Here is a 12,299-nt window from a genome sequence, read left to right as displayed (position 1 = left end):
TCATTCCTTTGGTTTGGACCTCTATACCTTCCTGTATCCCAATGACTCTTAAGTTTGGTCTCTTTATGTTATCCCATATTTCTTGGATGTTCTGCTCATGGTTTCTTAACAGTCTTGCTGAGCTGTCTATGTTCTTTTCAAGTTGAAATACTTTGTCTTCATTGTCTGATGTACTATCTTCTAAGTGTTCTACTCTGCTGGTAGTATTCTCAATTGAGTTTTTAAGTTGGTTTATTGCTTCCTGCATTTCTAGGATTTCTGTTTTTTTTTTTATTATTGTTGGTCGTTCAAAACATTACACAGTTCTTAATACATCATCTTTCACAGTTTGATTCAAGCGGGTTATGAACTCCCAACTTTACCCCGTATACAGATTGCTGTATCACATCAGTTACCCTTTGTTTGTTTGTTTTTTATAACCTCTATTTCCCTGTATAGTTGATCTTTTGCTTCTTGGATTTGTTTATGTAATTCATTGTTGAAGTGATCTTTCATTGTCTGATTTTGCTGTCTAATGTCTTCCTTGAGACTCCAGATCATCTAAAGCATGTATATCCTGAATTCTTTATCTGATATTCCATCTGCTGCAGCTGTTACCTCTTCTAAAGTTGAGTTGACCTGTATTTCTTGTGGTCCTTTCTTTCCTTGTCTTTTCATACTGCTCACATTTCTTTCTGCTTGGTGAAAGGGTTGTGTTATTGAATTTTCCCCCTATATATTTATATTGCTCTTGTATAGTTGAAAAGTCTCCCTTGCAGGGGTGGACGGTGGCTGTGCTCCTCCTCCAATTGGGGTGATCTGTCTACCACGCTGACGGGCTGCTGGGCCTGTTCTGCTGGTCGGTCGCAGGTCTGCTTACCTTGCAGGCATGGGTGGCGGCTCTGCTCTGCCCTTACTCCATTTGGGGTGATGTGACTACCCCGCCGGCGGGTCGCTGGGCCTATTCCGGGTGCGGGCAGTGGCTCTGCTCTGCCCCTACTCCAATTGGGGTGACGTGACTATCATGCTGGCGGGTCACTGGGCCAAGGTATTAAGAACAAGGAAGACATGAGAAAACATTCAGGGAAGCCTCACGGGAATGATCATAGGTCTAGCCAAAGACAGGAGCTAGAACCTGACAAGCAGGAGCCCCTCAGACACTGGAGCCAGTCGCCACCCCACGTCAGGACTCTGGCTTTGGCAGGGGAGCCTTCTTACTTTAGGATACCCAAGATGAATGGGATTGTATAACCCCACTGCTGAAAATCATTCTCATTATACTGCAAACATATTCCCAATTTCCTAGCCTGGCTCCCCAGTTCCAGAGCCTGGGGCCTACCTGCTCTTATAACCTCATGTGAGGTCACGCTCACCCTCCAACCCTGAGGATATCCTAAGGGTCTCCCAACATGACAAGGTTTCCCATCCATAGCCTTCATCTGGGATGCTCTTCTACCGTCTATGGCTGGCTTCTTTTCTGGGAGGCCTTGCTGACCTCACTCCTCCGATTTGATTCTCAAACAGTGAGCTCTTGATTTTCTTCACTGCACACAACCATCACAATTTGGGACTATTTGCCTACTTAAGTGCTTGTCTGTTTCCATACTGGACTCTCTTCTTGGGTGGCAGGGACAATAGCTGGTTGTCACCAGACAGATGTCATATGAGTTCTTTGGATGAACAGTGCTTTAACCTGTGCTTAAATCTTGTGACTTCTATTGAAAATATTTATAGACTTTAAATGCAGACTTTGTGAATATGGAAATCTTTCACAGACGTAAGATAGACGATAACATTTCAAACCCCCTTGATGTTGAGTGGCTCCTCCCTCCCCATTCTCATTGAGGATTTATTTGGAGGTAACCTTCTACAGCACATTACATAAATTTTAAAGAAATTTCATGTCTATCCATGGAGGTCCAGATCAATATGTGGGATGTCTATGGCACCCTAGAAGCTTCCATTTGTCCCCTCTGGGTTAATTCTTTACCGAAGATAACCACTATTATAATGCCTATTAATATAGGTCAGTTTTGACCATTTCTTACCTCCCTTAAATACTTGCTTTTGAGTTGCGTGTTGTTGTATCAGTAATTTGTGTTTTCTGTTGCCCTATAAATTCCTTTGTGTAAATATCCCACAGTTTATTATACAGTGGAATGACTGTGGATTTGTCCAGTTAATGGCTACTGGCAACTCTGCTAGTGACATTATTGTACAAGTATTTTATGAATACTTGCTCAGACCTGCTGGATGCAGGCTCCAGTGTGGACTAGCTCCCAGACAGGCATGCATTTTGACTTATTAGGTAACACCAAAGTGTTCCAAAGTGGCAGGACCAATTATACTTCCACCAGCAGTGCCTTGGAACACCCCTTACCTCCATATCCTTACTAGCACTTAGTATTTCCTCATGGTTAATTTTAGCCATTCTGATAAAAGTGTGGTGTATCTCTTTTGGGGGTTTTAATTTGCTTTTGATGAGTAATGATATTAAGTATCTTTTAAAATGTTTATGGGTCACTTGGATATTTCATGGGTCACTAGGGTATTTCATTGTGTGTGTGTGTGTGTGTGTGAATTGCCTTTATGTGCCAAGTACAATTTTTTTTTTGGATGTTGACTTTTAGAAAAAAAAATCATCATCTTCTAATTGTAGTTCTTTGTACATTTTGGATAGGAGTTATTTAACCACTCCATGTGTCTCAACTGTCTTCTCCCATTCTGAAGTTTTCCTTTTCATTTTCCTGATGGTGTCATTTGATGAACAGAGGCTCTTAATTTTAATAAAAGCTAATGTATCTTTTAGATTATGCTCATTGCTTTTTGCATTCTGTGTAATCTTTCTCTTGTAGAGAGGTTCTGTTCTTAATTAAAGAACAGAGTAGGGAGATGTTGAAAGAGGTTTCTAGCACTCTTAACATGGCTTTTGAAATCAAGAGGCTTGCAACATGGCAATAAAGCTGAGAGCTCTTCTGTCCCTTTATGGGAGCCTGCCTCATCCTGCTTGGCCTTGCTCAATTCTTCCTTCCAACTGCCCCCCCCCATGGTGCATTTCAGAGAGAACCTAGAAGGGTTAATCCCATATGTTGGTACCTTCTTGGACAGAACATAGCCGAGTCGCCCTTCTTTATAGTTACCCATTAGGAATATTCAACTTGGGAAGACAACAAAGAAATGACACCACAGGGACCAAGAGTCATTCACCAGATATATTTGAAGTCTAAGCTCTTGGAGCTATACACGTGCACAAATGATTCAGTTGGTGGAAATCTTCCCCTTCCCCTTCATTTTAAAACTTTTCAAACTTAAAATAGTGCTAAAGAGGTTTGCATAATGTGCGTCATGGAAATGCCGAGGCAACTGAGACTTTCACAGCGTGAGGAGGTTCCACACAAACATGGCAGGCGCTTCCCATTCCCTACTGCTCCCCTGAGAAAAACCCCTCTATCTTCCCCCCAAAGTCCAACCTAGTGAAGGAGTTGCTTGATCTGAGACAGGTTAACATGGACATGTGGCAATACCCAGACTCACCACTTAGGTCATACATGCCACCGAATTTTTGTGACTGCGCAGAATGATCATTTCAACTTTTACTAAATAGTAAAGTCTGGTACGACTATTTTAAAACATTTTTTAAAAAATCATTTTCCAAAACTTTCTCTCATCTAGTTTTTTTTTTCCCAGAATCTGCATTCTGAAAAAAAAAATCAGGGTATCTTAAAAAGTCAATGACCAGCAGTCAGCTGAGATTCAGCCCCCAAAGGTGGATGGCTGTAGTCCTGTCATCTAAATAGCCAAATGCAACATTCCTCCATTAGAGGGCGCCATTCCTCCACCATGAAGTACATAATCTTGCCAATGAAAATCCAGAAACCTCCACAGCAAAGGAAAGTCAAAGCATTTGCTGATAACATACTCCTCAGATTTTATTTTTACAAGGAGTCTTCATTTTTCCTATAGAAACTTAGGATTTTACAAGCAAAGCTCTCCTCAGTTTCACCTGTACTGTGTCCAGTACTATATTGCTATATTCACAGTAGAACGGACTTTTAATTTCTGAGTGATCAGTCTATGTTTTAAGTTTCTGAGGACACTAACATACACCCTAGGCAAAAACCACAACAACTCTTCAATCGGTTGGCTGCATTATTGTTCTTGTGTGTTTTTTCTGAGGCTTAGGTCATGAAAGTACTTCCTCACTCCATCATAATTTATAATTGCATCTAAAGTAATTTATTAATGTACAAGAGTAGATGAGGCCTGGCACATACAGCAGAAGTTAATGGTTCTCTAGGTGTATCTTCTGTAATGCACTTTGGGCTGGAGAAATAGAAAAATCACATGTAATGAAAACAAAACTTTTTTGAGCATACGGGCATTGCGTGAGCAGGATTGGCATACATTTATCTCTCACCCTTTCCCTGTTTGAATATGCTCAGCTGTTGCTACATTCTGGAGATTTAGCTAACTTTAAATCGTCTACAACTGACACTTGCATCATTATTTAAAAACAAGTGGGCTGGATAGCAAAGATGTTGGCTAATCATTCATGTATTGGCATATGATGTTGTCGTGCCCTCTTAAAATTCAGTATTATCCATAATAGTGTGATATTATCAGATTATCTGCAATAGTATATGAATGCATTCATAAGCAATGCACATATCATGTTTTTAAGCAGCTAATGGCTGAACAACCACTAAATAAAAAACATCCAGATTTTAAAAGCACAGCTGAAACATTTGTACAAATATACAAAGAGAAAAAACAATCAGTTCAGACACCATGAGAGACTTTGATAATAAATAGTTCGTCTGAAATCGGTCTCTATCACCCTGGACAAGCCTCCCCAATGAGACTGGGAAGTTCTACATGGAAATGATGTTCAAACTCTATTGAGGAATATCTTTGGGGCCAAGCTCAATTTTGCCTCCAGGAATTTTAACAGAGCTATGAAATATTGACTCAAAATAGTGACTATACCCAGACTTGTCAAGCTGGATGATACGGATTATTTTTTTCCTATTCTAAGTAGGACATGGCTGGATGCTGATAACCTGTGAGTTAGAGTATATCCTCAAATCATGAAAACAAATGCTGGTGATCATGCATGTCCTGGGAATGTCGGGATGCAGAGGACTGAGAGAGACCAGATAGGGATATCTCATGCAGTCAAAGTCAAGTTTACTTATGGTCCTATTTGAGTGGCCAGGAAAAAAACAACACGCACATCAGGACTGGGACTGAAGAGGCTCACAAACAACACAGGTACTGCTTGTTATCGATGTGTCTGGCTTGGATCAACATGAGAGAACAGAGATATAGGCTGTGCTGATTGTTTAATAAGAAAATACTACTTTTTCTAGAACCTTCTAAATAATGAATTATACTTAATGGGTATGATATGATCAGGAGACACATATCACCTTTTCCTAGCCCTTTTGTCCGAGAGGCTTGATTACAAGGAAGGAATCTCAAACAACCAAACACCCAGGGATTTAAAGGCAATTAATTTTTTTTTCTCTCTGACAAACAACAGGGAGGGGGAAAAAGCATGATAAAGAAGAGACGGATTTTATCCTCAAGGTGGAGCAGTAAGCTCAGTTGGACACAGAGGGTGGTGGGCCGGGACGCCGGGTTTGGATGATTTTTGGCTTTGGGGAAGTCTTTGGATCCTCCTCTCCCTCTATGTCGCTGTCGCACACGTGCACAACCACACTTGGGGTGGACTCTGTTCCCGCATGGAGCTCGTATTTCTCTCCTGGAAAGCAAGGGACATGGGTGAGAAGGAGGGAGGGTTTCACAGCAGATCCTCTGGCAAGGTTTGCCCAGGAAGTAAGAAGGGCACGTTGCAGTGTTTCTGAAAGTCGGGGGTCATACGTGGGGATAGCGTGGTGTATAGGAAACGGAATACGATCAATCTGAATTGTACCCCAGCTCTACCACCTATCCCCTGTACAACCCTGAACAAGCCATTTAACCTCTTGAGGACCAAATGAGTCTGGGCATGTCATCATTCGGATCCTAAATGTTTCCCGAAAGCCCAAGTGTGGAAGGGATGGCCCCCTTCCTAAGTGATATTGGGAGTTGGTAAAACCTTTAAGAGGTGGGTCTTAGTGGGAAGAAATTAGGTCATTAGGGTTGGGCCCTTGAAGGGGACCCCAGTCCCTTCCTGTTTTCAGTCCACCATGAGGTGATTAGGTTTCCACCACATGCTCCCACCATAATATACTGGGTGTCACGAGCCCTGAGCAACAGGGGCAAATGACCATGCACTGAAATCATGAGTCGAAATGAATCTTTTCTCCTATGAAGTTGATTATCTCAGGTACTTTATCATAGTACAGGAAGCTGATGAACCTAGACCATCATATTAATTTCTATCTCTAGTCTTGCTACTAATTGCTGAGTAACCAAAAGCTAATCACTTTACTTCTTCATCTTTTGGATAGGGTAGTCTTTTAAGTTTCTCTCCAGCTCTTCAATTCTTACAGCCATGGCTGACCCCAGAAAGAATAAGATGAGATTATCATTTGTCCAGAATTTGTAGTGTTTACTGGATAACTGAGTTAGGTGACCATCAAAGCCCTTTCCAGTTTAAAAATGTCTCATTTTTGACTGGCTCACTTTAGAATCGCTGTGATGCAACTGGCTTTCTGTTTCATTTCAGTAGGTGTTTATTGAGCATCTCCCATGGTCTTGTCATTGCTGGTCATAAAGACCACGAAGTACAATGGAAGCACTCTCCAGGGGAAACAGAAGGAATCAGAATGTAAGATGGAGAGTGTTAGGGTGGTAATGTAGGGTAAGGTCTATGGTACCCAATTTAAACAGCAAGTAATTTTGACATGCTTCTTATTAGAGGTGACAATTGACTTGGGTATGACAAATAGATGACCTCCAGGTGGAGGGGCAAGAGAAGGGGACCATTCTCAGTCTTCATGCTTAAAACTTCCCAGCTTAACCATTGACATCTTTATCTTTCCTCCATATCCTTCACTTCCAATCCTCACAAATCAATAGAAAAAAATAATCTAAAAATGATGTCCTCCAGGTATTCTCCTGGCTGGTGGCTCTCCAAGACTCATTAGAGCATGTCCACATATCTTAGCCCATTTCTTCCCTTTTTGCTTGGTCAAACCAGTTTACCTGTGGCCCCCTAATCACAATAGCTACATTATTATACCCACTAAAACTAGCTACTTATACTTGGCATAGTCTCACCTCTTTCTGATATCTCCCCATACCCTGTCCTCCTTCCCAGATCAAGACCAGACACCATCCAGTCCAGGAGTCTTGTCTGATTTCCTGTCTTTAGTGGAAAGTGATTTTGCTGGACAGCTTGAACAAGTATTGTCAGTTGTGGCAGCAGGACACTCTCTACATGCTTCTGGGCAACCCATCTAGGTAAGCAACAGTGGTGAAAACAGCCAACTCTACAGGGACCTTTGAAAATTCTGGTACTGACAGAGAATGAGGAGCACTAATAGGTATCAGAGCTCTTCTAAGTGATACGGGGAGGGATGGACACACCAGAGTCGTCCTTGTTATTGGTTGAATTGTGCCCCTCTAAAAGATGTCCTGACCTCCGTGTCCTATGAATGTGAACTTATTTGGAGAGAGGGACTTTGCAGTTGATTAAATTAATAAGAGGTTATTAGAATGGGCCCTGCTACAACAAGTCTGGTACCTTATAGGAAGGGGAAGTTGGATACTCACACCCCCCCGGGAGAATGCCATTTGAAGAATGGAGTTATGCTGTCATTGCCAAGGAACCACCAGAAGTGGGAGAGGGTGCTGGACAGATCTCGTATAGCACCTTCAGAGAGAGCATGGCCCCATGTGCATCTTGATCTTGAACTGTGAACCTCCAAAACTGAGTCAACTAATTTTTGTTGTGAAAGTCACTCAGCTCGTTGTACTTTGTTATGGCAGCCCTAGCAAACTAACACAGCCATACCCTGCTAAGAGGGTTCTCTTTCTGTTCAAAGTCAAAGAAGTCTTTATTGGACACTCTCCGCCCCCAACATCCTGCTGTGCTGAGAGAAGGCTTTTCTGGGTGAGGGACAGTAAATGTTTCACAACTCCAGCATTTCTCTGGACACTGGTAGTGGCAAAAAAGAATAGAATTAGGCAGAGCCATTGGACTATGGCTTATGAAGATCTGTGGCTTGCAGTCTAAACGTGGTGAAATTGTAGGCAGGGAAAATTTCATCAATGAGCACTGTCTCTGACATGTGGGAGCTGAGGTGGACTAGTTTGGATGCAGGTGAGGACAGTGACAGAAGTAGGATGCCTGTGGTAGAACCAGGTGCATGTCAATCACTCGGGCTACTTGGAAAGCAGGAATGGAGAGTGAGCGCTAACCTAATCAGGCTGCAGTCCACTTGGCAGTTACTGTACTGTGCAGACGTGTAGGCATGGAACACCGCTGGATGCCATGGAAAGTTCATTTAATAGTGTGGGTCCCCTCCTCCCTAGAGTATTTTGTCCCATCTTAAAAGAACTCCATTATCAAAGTTCCAGGATAAAAGAAACATTAGGTATTGCTACGGAGAGGAACCTGCATGAAACTAGCTTTACCTGACAGGTGTGGGAGAGGCTCTGGGCTGAGGGTGGGCAGACCTGGTTGGTGGCATCTTGAAGCAGTGGTTCTCAACCATCTGATAATTTACTCAAGGTGCTTGTTAAAAACAGATTGCCAGGATGGGATGCAATCTTGCAAATTCTGATTTAGTGGAATCTTCATTTGTATTTAGCACTCCCTGCTGCTTCTGGTTGTTTCGGTGTCTGAGTGACCAGAGTTTCATGGCTTTGTGGGATAGCAAGGGACTGTGGTCCCATGAGGGTACTGGCACACACTAATGTGCTCCCTTACTTCCTCCACTCTGCATCATTTGTTTTCAATTGGAAAATGGTAATAGTTCAGAAAATGGATAGGGGAAAGAAGGGCACACAAAGGAAAAGAGGCTACGGACTCCAGGTCAGTTCCCCAGGCCTCCTGGCCACCAGCACTTGCTCATCTTTGGCATTCTCAAGTTGCTCAAAGTCCAACAACATCCAGAGTACCTAAAAAAATTTCCTTTCTTTTTCTTTTCACACACTCTTTGCAATTCTGAATGAAAGACACTCTCAGATAAAAGAGGAAGATGTGATTTCTAAGTCCTGGAATAAGATGATAATTCTTGTTTTAGCAGGTAGGGTTTCCTTCTCTCGTTTGAAGAAGCCCCTTAGAGGAAACGGCAGCTGTGGGAGTCATGCTCAGGGCTTGCAGAGGTGCAGGGGGATGGCATTCTGCCATCATCATCGGGGGAGGCCACAGAAAGGACTCTGCCGTGGCAGATTGAGTGTGGAAGTTTCTGGCCCTGGGGTTGAGGTGGTGGTGATGGCAGGGCCCAGGCCAGAGGACTGACCAGACACCCTGTCCCTTTCCTCGTCTGTTGGCAAATATTAGTCTTCTCACTCCTGGTACCTCAATTGCAGTAAAATACACACAACCAAGTTGACTTTTGATTATACCTTTTGTGGGCCCTGGCTTGGATAAAGAGCATTCCTTAAAGACACCCATTGTTGCAGTGTGATTATCACATTGGAGGAGCTGGCTGTCTTCTCTGAGTAGCTGTGGGGGATGGAAGAGGCCAGCAAGGGGGCACCTCTTTATGTGTGTGTGGGGGGGTGCAAGGCAACTTTCACATCAGGTGGCTATAGTCAGATTGGCTACTAGTGGAGCTATTTTACCAGGTGATCCCATTAACTCCGACATTTCATTATTCTATTTTTAGAAAATTTCTTACTATCAAAATCCAGCAAAGCTTAACAGCTGCTGAGAGCCTGCAAACTAAAAAGAAATGGCTTTAGCCTTGCTGGATTGAATTTTTCTTTTTTTGGCCTTTTTTTTTTTTCCCCTTTGGGCTTCAACTAATTCCTCTACCGTGAGGACTGACGTCAATGCTGTCACCATGCAAAGGGACCAACTAAGCTTAGCTGGGGACAAGGAGTCCTTATCCACCCAGGCTGGGGACAGGTCCTATCCCAGTGCAGGGAGAATGGGGCCCTGGATCAGCATTTCTTTTTAAAGGATGAGAGGATTCATCTGTCCTGTGCTCACTCCTCTGTCTGTATTCAAACTATCCTTTACCCTGTGCAGAGAAAGGATGCCAGAACCTGTCAAAAAAAGAAAACCCTGATCAATGCATTTTTTATCTACCCCCATGAAATAAATACCCAAACAAAATCCTTTAGCACCTGGCCAAAAGTTAAACTCTCATGGAGGTATTTGGAACTTCCTGAGGCTTGGCCCTGGTTCAAAACACATGCCCAAATTCTGTTTCCTTTTTTTTTTTTTTTTTTGAGTGGGTGGGGCAGGTTGGTGACAACATTCCAATTCCTACACATCTGGAGGAGGAAACGTGGGTGCCCACAGGCTGCTTCCTGTTCTCAGGAGGAGGAGGTGAAGTCTCTGTAGTTCTGTCACAGGGAAGTGTGATGAGGCCGCCAGTCCAAGTGCCACAGGAAGCCTCCATCACACTGTGACCTTTGGCTCATGGGCCATGGGTGGGCTCCTTCTTGGATGCTAACATCATCAGTGTGCTGATGCAGTTTGTGCAAATCAATATAATTCAGGTGTGTTAGAGTAGGGGGGTGATACAGAGCCCTGTGTGTGTGTACTAAAGCAGGGTTGAGACCGATTGTTCAGATTCTTAGGAAACTTTTGTGATGGAAAGAAGATCATGTGGTCCACTAGGAAATAGGTAGGACCCCTGCGCTCGAGGCTTCCAAAACACAGCAAAGTCCAACAGGTGCAACGAGCTTTATCCCTTAGCATTTGCTGCTGGTCTGGGAAGACTCTTCCTCAGTCCTCCCTCTAGGAGGAGCTTATTCCAGGCTGCCTTCCTATCTGCACCCCAATGTCCTGACATCTCCATGTAAGTTCCCTTTTCCTTTCCTAATTCACATATCTAAAGTAGAATTGTTCATTTGCCTCATGGACACACATTTCCTTCCAGGCTCTCACATTTCTCATGGAGGCTGTCTTTTTTCCAGCCTTTTAGGTGCAGATCCTTGGAGTCAGTTATTGAATTTTCTTTCTCATCCACTTCCTCACTAAGTCTCTGAGTGCTGCTTTGAAGCATTCTGCATACACTCCCCCAGTTACCCACCTTGTGATGACCCTGCCCATGACTTGCCTCCTGCCACTCACCAGGGGGCTCCCTGTTGCTTTCCTCCCCATGGAATCAACATCCTAAAACTAAATTTGGAGACACTACCTTCCACATACCGGTAGTGGGACTCTGAGGTGCAAAAAAACATATAGCTTTCTCAGTTTCCCTCATCAAAGCAATGACAATGCTCACATCACCGGGAGACTAGGAAATAAAGAAATATGGATCAACTAGTTTACCAAGTCCTCCCATGATGCACAGTGTAATTATTCAGGGTGATATTAGTTTGATCAGTGCTGCCCCCCGCCCCCCGCCCCCGCAAAGAATTTCGTTTCCAATATGATGAACCAATCACACAAGGAATCTGCTGTGAGGTACAGGAAGAGGTGAATGATATGTTGAATCCCAAGGTTCAAGTGAATAGCCAGGTACCCTGTAATCTAATTCCCCAAATGGATCTCTCCTTTCCCCCCAGTTCCTGTGTCCCCTTCTCTGACTTGTCCTTGAGAAATTTCTCTCCATTTTCCTCTTTTCCTACCCGTTTACATACCTCTGTTCCATGAAATGGAAAGCCATAAGTTCCTGTTCTAAGAAAACTTCTGATTTTCTTTCCCCAAGTTGGTCCGAGCCACTTAATTATAATGCTTAATGATATTCCTTTTTGTATTATTCATTAGTTATTTCATCTAGTGATGTTTTATATTCCAAATCACCAAAGCTGCTTTTGGGATTGCTGCAGCTCAGGTACACACTAATGATCAATAAATGATAGATTTGTGAAGGACATCAGACACAGTTATTGTATAATGTCCAGTATGTACTCATGCATGAATTTTCCTCCTGTGGTTTATCTTGTGTAAATTTTTAGCATTTCAACTAAGCTGAAAACTAATGCAGGTATCTACTCTATTTATTAGGACTGTTGGTGCTGGGCCCTAGGAGGTGTTGTAGAAACTTGGCATGTTCCTTGAACACAGCTGTTTAGGGAATACTTCCTAAATGCCAGGCACAGGTCTAAGTCTCTAACTGCTTCCCCTAAACAGGTGTCTAATGATGACATTAGCTCTGTGGTGTGGGTTTCAGCATGTCCATTATGCTAAGGAAACTGAGCTCCCTGCAGAGCCAGAATTCAGACTGACTTGATTTCGCCAGCCA

General features: G+C 43.1%; 1 protein-coding gene and 1 long non-coding RNA gene across 9 annotated transcripts in view; one reads left to right on the top strand and one right to left on the bottom strand.

The window, feature by feature from the left end:
• Nucleotides 1-12,299, top strand: part of LOC120889048 (uncharacterized) — a 115,854-nt gene that overhangs the window by 44,678 nt on the left and 58,877 nt on the right. The gene's annotated exons all lie outside the window — the stretch shown is intronic.
• Nucleotides 3,178-12,299, bottom strand: part of Rcan2 (regulator of calcineurin 2) — a 239,804-nt gene continuing 230,682 nt past the window's right edge. For all 3 annotated transcript variants that reach the window (XM_078019933.1, XM_013355783.4, XM_005318611.5), the window contains one exon: nt 3,178-5,743. In XM_078019933.1, coding sequence (XP_077876059.1) covers nt 5,583-5,743 — 161 coding nt within the window. In that variant the 3' untranslated portion in view covers nt 3,178-5,582. The remainder of the gene's footprint in view (nt 5,744-12,299) is intronic.

This window comes from Ictidomys tridecemlineatus, chromosome 8 (assembly GCF_052094955.1).
Source record: "Ictidomys tridecemlineatus isolate mIctTri1 chromosome 8, mIctTri1.hap1, whole genome shotgun sequence".
In the NCBI taxonomy this organism is placed as follows: Eukaryota; Metazoa; Chordata; class Mammalia; order Rodentia; family Sciuridae; genus Ictidomys; species Ictidomys tridecemlineatus.
The sequence above is the reverse complement of the archived record's forward strand: the minus strand, read 5'-3'. Positions and strand labels throughout refer to the sequence as shown.